The 15276-nt window shown below is 41.5% G+C and overlaps 1 protein-coding gene across 1 annotated transcript in view; it reads left to right on the top strand.

Moving 5' to 3' along the window:
• Nucleotides 1-15276, top strand: part of ZBBX (zinc finger B-box domain containing) — a 317177-nt gene that overhangs the window by 220505 nt on the left and 81396 nt on the right. The window contains exon 16 of the mRNA XM_089675461.1: nt 11690-11864. Within this exon, the coding sequence (XP_089531587.1) occupies nt 11690-11864 (175 nt within the window). The remainder of the gene's footprint in view (nt 1-11689; nt 11865-15276) is intronic.

Raw genomic sequence — 15276 nt, 5'->3', positions numbered from 1 at the left:
CCATTGGCCCCTTTGCTGCTTCTCTGATTAATGCTCTCCTTGCCCGGCATGTCAGTTTAGGTGGACGGCTATGTCTTGATCGGTTTGCAGTTGTGCCATACTCTTTCCATTTTCACATGAACAGTTCAATTGAACAGTACTCCGTGAGATGTTCAAAGCTTGGAATTTTTTTATAACCTAACCCTGCCCTCTGGAGGGCAACAAACAAGATCTGCAAAATACTCATAATGCTTCTTATCAAATTCCTTGGGGTGTTTACTTTCTAAAAAGGGGTCATATTGGAATAAGGACATAAAGCCCTTTATGTTCAAATATTATTTATTGAGAAAAGTTTTCAGACATACAGAGGAGAAAAACATGGTAAATCTTGAATGTGAGAATAAAGAGTTCACATGGGTAATTGTAATACATACAGAGAATAAACAGGTGTGAAGGATCCCCACCAATAGGCCGGGGATATTTTAGGTTTCAGATGTTTACAGGAGAGGTATGCTCATTGGTCAGTGAACCATTCTCACGGTCACAAAAAATTTAATTGGGGAAGAGATGAAAGTTTGGAAGGGGGAAGGAAACAAGAAGGGAAGGCACATGGGAATACACTATTGTTAAATTTGGACGGGTCGTATTAGTAATCAGTTTACGGAACAATTTGGATGTTTCAGCCAGCGAGACCATTGGACTTTAAATTTGTGGGAAGCTGAGTTGTGTAAGGCTATTCTTTTTTCCATTTCACAATTTAGATTAAGGTCTTGAAAGAGGCGAGACAGAGGGGGAGTAGTGTTAGAGCGCCATAATCTGGTAATATTGGTTTTTGCAGCAGCTAGAGTATGTAAGATGATGGTCCTTGAATCTATAGGGAATTTATCTATGCCAATGTGTAGGAGAGCCAAAGCAGGACTTGGAGTAATTAGTGTATCTGTAATGGAGGATAATATCTGAAAAACTTTGTTCCAGTAAGACTTAATCGACTTACAGTTCCAAAGTATATGGAGGAGTGAACCAGACTCTCCACAGTGTCTCCAGCAAGCTCGCGATTGTTGTGGATAAAATAAAGATAACCTAACAGGAGTCATATACCATTCGTGTAGAATTTTTAAGTATGTTTCCCAGTGGGAAGAACATTTTGAAGCCTTGTAAGTAATAGTGAATGTTTTTTCCCACACAGTAGGAGAAACGGCTTGGTGCAAATTCTTTTCCCAGTTGGTTAAGGAAGACGTACACGTTGCAAATTGTTTTTCGAGTATAAGAGTGTAGAATGTGGAAATTCCTTTCTTTGGGTAGGTAGTTCTATGTAAGAAATGATGAGCCGTTGCAGGGATTTCTATGTTATGTAAAATTTTGGTTTTGTAGAGTGCGTGGGCTATGCGCATATAGGTAAATTGTTCGGTGTCAGGGAGGTGGAATTTACTTTGGGTGATGTAGAAGGAGTCTAATATGTCTGAGGTATATATGTCATGAATATGAAGTATTCCAGAGGTCATCCATGTCGTTAGGTTTAAGTGGGGGATGATGTGGTGGAGGGATGATAGTGGGGTAGGGACTTGTACGTTGTGGTTCCCCGATTTGTTATAGTCAATAAAGTCGTACCAGGCTGTTAAGGAAGCGCGGATACATGGGTGTTTAAGGGGTATTTGATTCTGAGCTGTGCGAGGTAGAAACATCATGTCCTTTAGAGCGTGTGGGCTGTATAAAGATGTTTCCATAGTAGACCATAGTTTTTCAGGGGAGGGATGCCACCAGAAGAAGAGCTGGTCTAGCAGAACGGCTTGGTAGTAGGATTTCATGTGTGGGAGACTTGCTCCTCCTCTGAGGGTAGGGCATATTAGTAAATTCGTGGCGCATCTGGATTTTTTTGAGTTCCATAGGAACTTGTTCAATATCGCCTGGAGTTTGGCGAAAAAAGAGTAGGGAACTGGAATAGGTAGTGTTCGAAAAATGTATAGTATTTTAGGAAGTATACACATTTTTAGGGTTGCTATTCTACCTAGTGTCGATAGAGTAGCAGTACGTAGGTTTTTGAGATCCTGTGGGATAGTTTCAAGAAGCGGTCTATAATTAGTTGTGTAGAGTTGGTTAGTATTAGCGGTGAGTTTAATTCCCAAATATGGGATGCTGTGTTTTTCCCAGGTAAAAGGGAACTGCTTAGATAGTAAATCCTGGGTTATGGGCGGTGTGTACAGGTTTAATATTGATGATTTGGGTTCATTAAGTTTATAGTACGAAACCTCTGCATAATCGCTAATATGCGCACGTATCGTCTGAAGAGATTTATGTGGGTTTGTAACTATGAGTATGATGTCGTCTGCAAAGAGACTGATTTTATGTTCTGTACTATGGTATTTGACTCCCGTGAACTCTGGGTCGTTTCTGAGCTTAGTCGCTAGTGGCTCTATTAGTAAGGCAAAGATTAAGGGGGATAAGGGGCACCCTTGTCTGGTTCCATTTGATATGGAGAAGGGTTGTGAGAGCGTGCCATTAGTTAAAACTCTAGCAGATGGTTGAGAGTAAAGAGCAAGAATCGCCGATAGTAGCCAGCCAGTAATGCTGAATTTTTGTAGTGTAAGTGTCATGAATTGCCAATGAATTCTGTCGAAAGCCTTTTCCGCATCTAATGACAAGAGGAGAGAGGGACGTTTATCAGTTTCTAGGTGGTGCAGAAGCGATATTATTCGCCTAGTAGCATCTGGGGCCTGTCTACCATGTATAAAACCCACTTGATCTGGATGTATCAACGTAGGTAGATAGGGGAGTAGTCTTTGGGCAATCACTTTGGCGTATATTTTTATGTCCGTATTGATTAACGAAATTGGTCTGTAATTTTGAGTAGATTTTGGGTCTTTACCCGGTTTTGGAATAGTAGTGATTATCGACTGCAACATGTCGGAAGGGAATTCACCGGTAGAAGCTGCGTGGTTATACAGAACAGATAGGTGTGATTTGAGGTCGGAAGCAAACGTTTTGTAGAATTCATTAGTGACACCATCATTCCCTGGGGATTTATTTAAGGGTAGAGTAGAGATAACTCTTTCAATTTCTATTGACGAGATGGGCGCCGATAGAGATTCAAGTTGAGAGGGGGTAATGCGGGAGAGCTTGGAGTTATGTAGGAAGCTTTCAATGGTAGGAATCGTAGGTTGGGTTGTGTTTGGGTCATCTTTTATATTATATACCGTTTGATAATATGTTGCAAAAGCATTGGCTATATCTTGCGGGTTTGAAAGCGGCGAACTTGTGATTGGGTGTTGAATCATAGATATTTTGGTCTTAAGTCGTTTATGTTTAATGGTCTTAGCAAGAAGAGAACTTGCTTTATTTCCCAGTGCATAAAATTTGGTCTTCGTTTTTTGGAGATTGGTGTCATATGAATGGAGTAGTAGGGTACGTAATTTATTTCTTTCTTGATTTAGGGTCGCAGAAGTGGAGGGGTTAGGATTTTTTGTTGTTGAGTTCTTCATTTAGATTAATGGAGGTTAGGAGTTGGTCGATTTGTTGGGACCTCTGTCTTTTTATACGCGAATTTAATTGTATGAGGATACCTCTCATGTATGCCTTGTATGTTTGCCAGAGTGTGGTGATTGAGATATCCGGTGTGGTGTTAGTAGCAAAAAATAAATTATGTGCTTCCAAGATATGCTTCTGATTGTCCAGGAATGAAAGGAGTGAGGAATTGAGTCTCCAGATCGGCGGAAGTGCCGAACGTCCATCATCATCTAGGGTTAAACTGATTGGTGCGTGATCTGACCAGGATATAGTGCCAATGTTCGATGAAGTCGCTTGCTGTAATGTCCATTTATCGGTAATAAACATATCTATCCTTGAATAGGAAAGATGTGCGGGGGAGTAGTAAGTATAGTCCCTCTCGGAGCCATGGTGGCATCTCCATATATCATATAGGTAGTGGTCGTGTAGAAATCGGTTAAAGGTATATTTAGTAGATTTCCTTTTGGATGATGAATCCACAAGAGGGTTGCTCATAACGTTGAGGTCTCCGCCAATTATGAGTCTGCCTTGTTTATGGGTAGAGATGGTCTTGTAGAGTTTCCGATAGAATTGCAATTGGTTGTTATTCGGGCCATATACATTTACCAATGTATGGATTATATCATTGATCTGACAGATAAGGATATGAAAGCGTCCAAGTGGGTCGACTATTTGTGAGATGAGGCGGAAAGGAAGAGAGTCGCTGATGGCTGTGATGACTCCATTTTTCTTCTTGGGGTTGGTAGCCATAAAAAGTTGTGAAAAGTGGTGGAGGTGTAGCTTAGGTTCTTTTCCAGTGGCAAAATGGGATTCTTGTATGAAATAAATGTCAGCTTGGGATTTCCTGGTTTCTTTAAAGAGCAGTGATCTCTTGAATGGGGAGTTTAGGCCTCTAACGTTGAGAGATGTTATAGTAATCATTGGTAGGGAAGTATTCGTTGAAAGTACAGTGTCGGGTTGCTGTTTAAGAGAAATAAGACTCGGTAATCTCCTAGAAATAGGAATTGGTTGCTTGCTTGTGGTACCAGTATGGCTCGGATGGATGCTGTGAGATTTTTGTGCCATGTAGGCTGTAGGAATGCGGAAGTAGGAGTAAGGAGGAGTATTCGACAGTGCCTTGGAAGAAGGGGGGTGGAGATAAAAAGGATAATAAAAACATTTCTGGATAAAAAGCAGGTAGGCCAAGTAGCCAACATTGCTACTTTAGAACTGAGGGGTGTAGATGGGCTTTGACCCCGGGAAGGGTCATGCCAAACAAAAACAGATAGAACAAACATCTTCAAATAAGGGCCGATTGCCAGACATTTGGACATTTAGAATAGGTCCCCTGGGGGGGGCAGGACATTTGTCTGCGCCTGGAATGTTTCATGTGTCGCTCATGTTGCTTCCATATGTTGGGCCGAGTTAGGAATGGCGTCTTGTGTATCTGCAGGGAGGATATTCCAGGTTTTAAGCAGATCAATGCCTGCTTCCAGGTTTTTAACGGTAAATATTCTGCCTTGTCGCCGCACTATTAGTTTAGTTGGAAAGCCCCATTGGTAGGCTATACCATGATTTCTGAGGGCCTTTGTGATGGAAATCATTTTCTTCCTATTGAGGAGCGTGGCTTTGGAAAGGTCCGCATAAAGGCGGAGATTTGCATGTGATGGGGGGAGAGGTGGCATGTTTCTGACCGCCGTCATAATTTTTTCCTTTACATGGTAAAAGTGTACTCTAATTAGAACATCTCTTGGGATTGAAGCTGACAAAAATGTTGGTTTGGGCAAGCGGTGGGCCGGTCAATCGCAAGCTCTATGTCCGGAAGTGCTGGGAGCAGCATTTTGACGTATTGTTGTATGTAGGGAAACAAATTTTCATTGGTTACTGATTCAGGGATCCCTCTGATTTTGATGTTATTGCGTCGCGAACGGTCCTCTAAGTCGGCCAGTTTTAGGTTGATTTGTTCGATGTCGGACGAATGATCCGCGTGTGCGTCAATCAAATCATTGTGTGCTGTTATTATGTCACCCAGGCTGTTTTCGATGTGGTTTATTCTGCGTTCTTGGTGTTGGACCACATTAGATATTTGGTTTAAGGATGTGAATACATCCTTTTGCAGGGATTGGCGCAGGGACGTCAGCATATGTTTCATTGTCACCTCTGTGAGCGGTTGGTCCGCTGCAGGGAATGCGGCTATGTCAGGGAGGTCTACATTGGGGGATGGAGGCAGGAGAGTACTGGCTTGGTATGGAGGGTCCGGGTCATGGTCCAGACGAGGTCTGGATTTGGCAGGGCTGCTGGTCGTGGGAGACAAGGGGGGTGATAACTCACCAGGGTCCCCTGGATACAGCGATGCCTGGAGCCTCGGGTCCCTGTGCTGGGCTCTGTAGTCCTCCTCCTCGTGTCTGCCTTCTCCCTCCACTGTGCTGTTGCGGCCGCCATCTTGGCTTCCCAGAGCAGGGAAGAATTTAGGGAGTTTCCCGGGGTGATCCGGGGCTCTGCGCTTGCGGGGCATGGCTGTTGAGGTGCGGGCAGATAGCGGCAGCGACGTGGGGTGGTTTATGTCCCCTGGGGCCGGTGAGTGCCGGTTTTTAGCTGGCGGGTGGACGGAGCGGATCTCAAGCCGCGTCCATCAGAGCCGGCCGCGCATGCGCCCCTCGACATAAAGCCCTTTAAAAGCCTGAAGGGTCCTGTACGTAGCTAGACTTCCAAAAAGTCTCTCACATGTGGTATCCCCATACTTGGGAGAAGTAGCAGAATGTATTGTGGGTACTTTTTCCACATATACCCATGGCATGTTTGAGCAATATATATAATTTAAGTGATAATTTTGTGTCAAAATTTTTTTTTAATTGTAATTTTCCAAAAACTTGTGGTAAATAAATAAATTCTTCTATTGATTCAACATGCCTCTCAGCAAGTAGTTTGGGGGGTCTACTTTCTAAAAAGGGGTCATTTGGGGGTGGGGCATTTTATGCCCAGCATTAGAAGATTATGCCATACATCACTCACTCTAACCACCTGAAGACCAAGCCTTTTCTGACACTTTTTCTTCACATGAAAAAATCAGTAAATACCCTTTTTTTTACTTTTAATGTACAAAAACACAATATATTGGCAAATTGTTTTGTAAAATATAAAGGATGATGGTATGTCGAATAAATAGATACCAAACATGACATGCTTTAAAACTGCACATGCCCGTGCAATGGCAACAGACTGCATACATTTTTAATATCCATAGGTGACGCTTTAAAAGCCTTTACAGGCTACCATTTTAGATTTACAAAGGAGGTCTAGTGCTAAAATTACTGCCCTTGATCTGATGTTTGCGGTGATACCTTACATGCATGGTGCAACAATGTTTACATACTGACACGGGGCCAACGCTTGCGCATGCAGTTGTGTGCGGGGGGGGGGGGGGAGCACGTGTGCTTTAGTTTGTTCTTTTTTTTAATTAATTTGATTTTTTTAATTATTTTTACACTGTCCCTTTCATTTTTTTTTTTAATCACTTTTATTGTTAGCAGGAAATGTGAATATCCCGTGACAGCAACAGGGATTGACAGGTATTATTTTCTGAGAAATCTTTGGTCTATTAGACTCTAGATATCTCCTCTGCCCTTACATCATCTGATCTCACCAAGACAGGTGTGATCAGATGTTTTCCTAATTTAAAAATGGTTCTGTTTTTATCCTGCCAAACTGAAGTGATGAAATGCTTGTAGATTCCTGTTTCTTAGACTATATAGATGATTGGCACCATTTCGGTCTCCAGTCAGCTCTATGGTCAGCTGGCAGAAACAGCAGCGGCATTCTCAGGTTTCCCTGAAGGCACGAAACCCGCCCGATAAAGCCATAGAAGGGAATCATCTTTTCCTGCTGCTTGTAAAAGCAATCCTATAGCTAATTAGCCACTAGGATTGCTTTTACATAAAAGCTGATCACTGGCTGAAAAAAAACGATACCAGGATGATGCCTGCAGATGCAGGCAGCGTCCTGGTATAACCACTCAAAGTCCAGTGATGTACCAGTATGTATCTGGTCCTTGTTTGGTATACAGTATATGCTATGTTCTTTTTTTATGCAGCCTGTGGACTGATTGAAAGAAAGAAGAAATCTCTGAAAGAAAACATGTGTGGTATGCCCACCATTAGAATATACAGCCCTACATCCACTCACTTCTAATGGTGGGCACACATGAAATGTTCTTTTTTTTGGGCCATGGGCTGAACAAAAAAAAAAATCCTAACAGATTCCTCTATTCACATCGATCTCTGCCAATTTTTTTTTTTAAATATATGTCAAAGCATAGTGGCCATCCACCCAATGGCCACCCAGGCCCCCATGCATGGCATCTCATCCAACAGCACTGCATGAATTGACGTATATTCTGAGAGCAAGACTCTGTTACCGTCAGAATAAACAGATTGCTGTTTTCTTTGCAGGAATGACATTCATCTGCAGCACCAATGGTGAAAAATAAAACAGTAACAATTAAACTGTAATTCAACAACAATAGAATGAGAACTATTTTTGGGTTATTTATTTATTACTTTTCATTTTTTATGTTTTTTTTTTACTTTTTTATTTTTCTTTTAACTTTTTTTTAACTTGGAGAGAGACCAGATGACCAGAGACTAGCTGGTAGGGTCTCTCAAAATGCACTAGCCAGTTTCCTGAGTACCTATCATCCTTCGAAACCCTGTGCATATATGTGCCCTAGCCTGTGCCATATACTAATAGTCCACTAGTGCATGGTAGCAACAGAAGCAGTCCTTGAGGCAGAGACCAGATTGGCCAGGACAGGAGGGACAAAAAAAGCTGGTGTTACGCTTAATTCCGTATCTGCTACAGACACATCTTTTTTAGGGTGTCTTTTGGGTTGGGGTACCAGGAATGTCAACGAGAAAATGCCACTCATGCAGCTGGCTAACTGCATCTGGGTTAGGGGTTTGGGCCACAGCACCTTCTGGATACAAAAGGTCCGTGATACTTGCTTCCTGGAATTTTAGGAAGGATCCACTTAGTTCAGTTGCTTTGTAAAGCACAAAAGCGTTATATAGAGCCAACTGAAATAAATAAACAGACACCTTTTTGTACCACCATCTGTCTTTTCGGGAAACTAAGTATGACTTCATCATCTGGTTGTTGAAGTCCACCCCTTCCATGTTAAGGTTATAGTCTTGGATACAGAGGGGCTTCTCAACAACACCAGCTGACATGGAAATTTGGATGGTTGTGTTGGCTTGAATGGAAGACAGGACAAAAACATCCTGTTTGTCCTTCCACTTCACTGCGAGAAATTATTATAATTTTTCAAGCAGACTTTTTCCCCCTTTCTAAGATGGGTATTTACAAGCCGTTTGGGGAATCCCACATGCACCAATTCCAAGATTGGATAAATGTCTAAATAGTGGCACGCTTGTATAAAAATTTTCCACGTATAAGTGATACCCCGTATGGAAAAAGGGTGACACCAAGTCCCAAACTTTCTTGCCTCTGCTCCCCATGTAGTCTGGACATCCAGGGTGCTTCACATGACTATCTTTTCCCTCCTAAATCCAAAAATTACATGTATAGCCTATTGCCCTCTCACAGGTCTTTTACATTTTGACACCATATCTGGCACGCTTGCTGGGGAGAGGTTGTTTGAATGCAAGGCGGCCAGAAAAACTAATGAGGGACTCATCAACACAGATGTTTTTCTGGGGAGTATACACATCTGCAAATTTGTGGTTAAGGTGATTTACGAGGGGACAAATTTTATGGAGCCAGTCTAATTCAGGGTCACCCCAAGGACGACAGAGTGTATTGTCATTGAAATGCATAAATCTCATTATATTCTCATATCTATGTCTGGCCATGGCAGCAGAGAACACGGGCATATGATGAATCGGGTCTGTGGACCAATACAACTGCAATTCATTTGTTTTAGTAATGCCCATGTTGAGTGTTAGGCCCAAAAAACTTTAAATTCAGAAACCGTAATAGGTTTCCATGCAAATGAACTGGCAAGGTTTGAATTTGGGTTGGTGGCGATAAATTGTTGTGCATATAATTTGCTTTGATATACAAACAATCCATACAGATCTTCTATGAAAAACTGCTCCAAAAAATCAAGGGGATTAGTAGGATTTGCTGTTTCCACTTGAGTTTTGGGTTGGGCAGTGAATGGGGGAAGTACGGGTGCTACTTATGCTAGCCACCGCCCCAGCTTGTACTGCAGTTATGGGACTCACCATGTCACCAAGTGATACTGCAGTGCTTGTATTATAAGACCAGGATGTACTAGACCGCTGGTGCTCACCAGTTCACCAAAAGGTAATATTGGCACTCTGCTGCATATGAAAATCATCATGCAATTGTACCACCTCAGCAACCTGAAAACTGGGTCGAGTACGCCTGACCTTAGCAGGGACCTCTACTCCATCGTCTGAGCTATCTGTCAGGGTGCCACTGCTGTCTACAGGTTAGTATTCTGTGCCTGATTCTGTCAGTGAGGCTTCACCTTTGCTCTCACTTAACATGGTCAGAATCCTTTAGTACCTTTCGTTGGACATTTTTGCCACTAAATGTATAGGTACCTAGTGTGACTTTTACCTGCCAGTGCTAGCACAGATCAGGCCTGATTCTGCAAACACTTCGGTTTTGTGTGCAGTGTATCAAGTGACTGTGATCTACTGACACTGCACTTTCTAGGTGAGAAGTGTGGGGTGATTAAGCGTATGGGGTTAAAGGCAGGTGCTGGGGCTGATCCTGCTAACACTGCATTTTTGGGGACACTATACTATTGTGAATGCTTGTATAGTTCTCATCTGATCAAAGATATTGATCCGTTCCGATACTATACTAGAAATGGAGGTTTATTTTGTATATGAGCAAGTTCCTGGCAATCAAAGGGTTAAATGTGATGACTGATGTATTGGCGCTAACTGACGCTAACGCTATTTGAAATTTCCTGTGACACTGATACAGTGACCAGTAAATAAATCTGTACACTGTAGTAATGACACTGGTGACAGAACAGTGAAGGGGTTAACTGGGGGCGATCAGGGGGTTAAATGTGACCTAGCTGTGCTTTTATTGTAAAAGTGTGCTGTTTTTACTTACATAGATCTGCTTTCTTCTCTCTCTGGAACCCGAATGTGCCCAGGGAGAGAAGATTACATCATTTCCTTTGCCTGTGTTCTGTAAACACAGGTACAGGAAGATCTCTGATAGTGCAGTGATCACTCAGCAGATCCATGCCGAACATAACTGGCCTGAATCTGCTGATTGATCAGGGCAGCACTGAATCATGGCACCACCGGGTCGGTGGGCACACACCCATGCACCCCCAGCCTGCGACCACAGCGGGAGTGCGGTTCACGTGTATATATATATATATATATATATATATATATATACATCATTTTGCGCAGGGAGTCTACCCTGTAGCAGTAATCCTGCTATAGGGCAGAGCTAAAGCGGTTAAACTTCTTCACAAGGGCTTCACAGAACAGCTGTATTTATACTAAACTTAAATTATACACAGGTAGACTCTATTTAATAATTAGGTGACTTCTGAAGGCAATTAATTCCACTAGATTTTAGTTAGGGGTATCAGAGTAAAGGGGGCTTAATACAAATGCACACCACACTTTTAAAATATTTATTTGAAAAAAAATTGCATTTTCATTTCACTTTAAAATTATGTGTTGCTTTGTGTTGATCTATCACATAAACTCCCAATAAAATACATTTACGTTTTTGGTTGTAACATGACAAAATGTGGAAAATTTTAAGCGGTATGAATACTTTTTCAAGGCACTGCAGGTCCCAATGGTAAAATACAAATGTTGTGCAATATATCAAGCTTGACATGCATGGTATAACAATAAAATAATACACACTTTAGATGCATATACTTTTTTTTTACCAAAAAGCTAGTTTAAATTCTACTTGTGCCTTAAGTTCAGCTTTAATCATTTCAGAAAGAAATGTCTGTGACCGTAACTAGTCAGGAAAGGAAAGCCAATATATTGACCCCCTTCACTAGAGCAATCCCTCCTTGAAAATATGAGTTTCCATACTTTTTTTTTTTTTAACTGGTCTTGGAGAGGACTTTCTGTGGGACCTGCACCATATAGGAGATGAGTATTGCAGTGAGAACTGTTTTTTTTATTTTTTAACTTGCAAAGCCATTTTTATTTTTTGTATGAAAACTACAGTTCTTCTTGTATCTTAGGAATTTTATAACATTGTCCTGAGAGAAAAAAATCAAGCATCAGAATACCAAGGTCTGAATGGATTTTTCATTCTGGAAACAGACCATAAAGAAGTGAAAGATAACTTCCATTCCCAACAGATCTATGAACATGCAACTCTTAACTTTGACATGGATGAAGAGAGCATGTGTAGAGGTAAGAACACGTGGGCATGTATATAACTAGTTTGTATATTGCCTCTCTCCTTTCACTTCCCTCTCCCCATCATCACTATGCTGCAGCAGATGCCTGTCACCATGGGCTTCCCTGCTGTGTGAGCATCGGAGCGGCTCTCTGTGATCCTCCCTCATTCCTGACTGCAGTGGACCTGAACCAATCGGAGGCAGGGAAAGGACTTCCTACACAGACACTGAGGATCAGAATTGTAGTCTTAAAGTGGCACTGTACAATACAAGTGAATAGCTGCAGAACTACCATACCCTGGATTCCCTGTGTTAAGAGTAGTGTTTTCCTGGTGTGACTGGACAAGGCTCTGTAACTGTAAGAAATTAAGAAAATGTGACAGGATTCACAATCAAACATAGTGTTTGATGAAGCATGTGTCCCCCTGATGAAGCCACGTGACCCGATGGCGTAATGCCTAGAGGAAGGGCTTGAAATCACAACGCTCGGAAGTATGAATGTGGTGTGGTAATTATATGCTGAAGTTATATGTGGATAAAGCACTATATTTGGTGATTTCTATTTACTTATGTATGACTGAGGAGTACTATTGAGTGTAGGAGGAGTTACAGAGGAGCAAGGAGGCATTTGAACTGGTGAGGACCGTATATAAGAGTTCTAATTATAGAGACACAAGCGTTATTTTACCTCACTTAGCAGTTTGGTCATTGAATCCAGGTGAGAGCACATCTGATGGAGGGCTTTCACTGCATATACATACAGTGCCTTGAAAAAGTATTCATACTTTTCCACATTTTGTCATGTTATAACCAAAATCATAAATGTATTTTGTTGGGATTTTATATGATAGACCAACACAAAGTGGCACATAATTGTGAAGTGGAAGGAAAATGATCAAATTCAAAGTTTTTTACAAATAAATATCTGAAAAGTGTGGCGTGCATTTGTATTCAGCCCTCTTTACTCTGATATCCCTAACTAAAATCTAGTGGAACCAATTGCCTTCAGAAGTCACCTAATTAGTAAATAGAGTCCACCTGTGTGTAATTTAATCTCAATGTAAGTACAGCTGTTCTGTGAAGCCCTCAGAGGTTAGGGAACAAACAGCATCATGAAGGCCAAGGAACACACCAGACAGGTCAGGGATAACGTTGTGGAGATGTTTAAAGCAGAGTTAGGTTATAAAAAAATATCCCAAGCTTTGAACATCTCAGTGAGTACCGTTCAATCCATCATCCTAAAATGGAGAGAGTATGGCATAACTGCAAACCTACCAAGACATGGCCGTACACTTAAACTGACAGGCTGGGCAAGGAGAGCATTAGGCAGAGATCCACAGCTCAGGTGGGAGAATTAGTTGTGCTCTCCACAAATCTGGCCTTTGTGGTTGAGTGGCAAGAAGAAAGCTATTGCTGAAAGAAAGCCATAGGATGTCCCATTTCCAGTTTGTGAGAAGCCATGTGGGGGACACAGCAAACATGTAGAAGAAGGTGCTCTGGTCAGATGAGACCAAAATTGAACTTTTTGGCCTAAAAGTAAAACAGTATGTGTGGCAGAAAACTAACACTGCACATCACCCTGAATACACCATCCCCACCGTGAAACATGGTGTTGGCAGCATCATGTTGTGGGGATGCTTTTATTCAGCAGAGACAGGGAAGCTGGTTAATAGGAAGATGGATGGAGCCAAATACAGGGCAATCTTAGAAGAAAACCTGTTAGAGTCTGCAAAAGACTTGAGACTGGGGCGGAGGTTCACCTTCCAGCAGGACAATGACCCTAAACATAAAGCCAAAGCTACAATGGAATGGTTTAGATCAAAGCATATTCATGTGTTAGAATGGTCCAGTCAAAGTCCAGACCTAAATCCAATAGAGAATCTGTGGCAAGACTTGAAAATTGCTGTTCACAGACACTTTTCATCCAATCTGACAGGGTTTGAGCTATTTTGCACAGAAGAATGGGCAAAAATTTCACTCTCTAGATGTGCAAAGCTGGTGGAGACATCCCCAAAAAGACTTGCAGCTGTAATTGCAGTGAAAGGTGGTTCTACAAAGCATTCACTCGGGGGCTGAATACAAACGCACACCACGCTTTTCAGATATTTATTTGTAAAAAATGTTACAACCATTTATCCTTTTCTTTCCACTAAACAATTATATGCCACTTTGTGTTGGTCTATCACATAAAATCCCAATAAAATACATTTTTGTTTTTGGTTATAACATGACAAAATGTGGAAAATTGCAAGGGGTATGAATACTTTTTCATAGCACTGTATATACACACATTGTGTGGCACAGTGGTGATAGAGAAATTGGTAGTGCGGTATTGGAGCCACTACTAATAGGAATGCGCAATTGATGTTGGGACTTTAATGCATATTGCTGGCACTGGACTGTTGGATGTCATTTGCACAATTTGAGTTTATATAAGTTTGTTTCATGTGTTTATTACTGCACTTGTACAGTTGTTTTCAAAATAATAGCAGTCAGACATCACTAACCTGATCAATCACTGTTTTTGGTAGAAATGATATTTCTACATGGCAAATAATTTACTAGCAGGTGTAGTAGAGTAATAGAAATCCAACAGTCATGACATGCATGCTGCTTATTCTGTGTAACTGAATCACTAATTGAAAGGGGCATGTTCAAAATAATAGCAGTGTGGAGTTCTATTAGTGAGGTCATTCATTCTTTGAAAAACAGGTGGCAATTATCGCCCTTATTTAAGGAAGGAAGGAAGGCAGCAAATGTTGTCCATGCTGGTTACAGTGCATTTCTCTCTGAAATTCTGAGGAAAATGGGTCTTTCTAGACATTATTCAGAAGAACAGCGTACCTAGATTAAAAAGTTGATTGGAGAGGGAAAAACATATAAAGAAGTGCAGAAAATGATAGGCTGCTCAGCTAAAATGATCGCAAATGCTTTAAAATAGCAACCAAAACCTGAAAGACGTGGAAGAAAGTGAAAAATTACCATTCAAATGGATAGAAGAATAGCCAAAATGCCAAGGACTCAGCCAACAATCAGCTCCAGGAAGATCAAAGGTCTAAAGTTACCTGTGAGTACTGTTACAATTAGAAGACGCCTATGTGAAGCCAAGCTATCTGCAAGAAGCCCGCGCAAAGTCCCACTGTTGAAAAAAAGACATGTGCTGAAGAGGTTACAATTTGCCAAAGAGCACATTGACTGGCCTAAAGAGAAATGGCGCAACATTTTGTGGACTGATGAAAATAAGATTGTCCTTTTTGGGTCTAGTGGCCGGAGACAGTTTGTCAGACGACCCCCAAACATTGAATTCAAGCCACAGTACACTGTGAAGACAGTGAAGCATGGTTGCGCAAGAATCATGATATGGGGATGTTTCTCATACCACGGTGTTGGGCCTATTCATCGCATACCAGGGATCATGGATCAGT

Source organism: Staurois parvus, unplaced genomic scaffold, assembly GCF_062004578.1.
Source record: "Staurois parvus isolate SC_StPar_1 unplaced genomic scaffold, SC_StPar_1.0 ptg000155l, whole genome shotgun sequence".
NCBI lineage: Eukaryota > Metazoa > Chordata > Amphibia > Anura > Ranidae > Staurois > Staurois parvus.
This window is presented reverse-complemented; position numbering and strand designations above follow the sequence as displayed.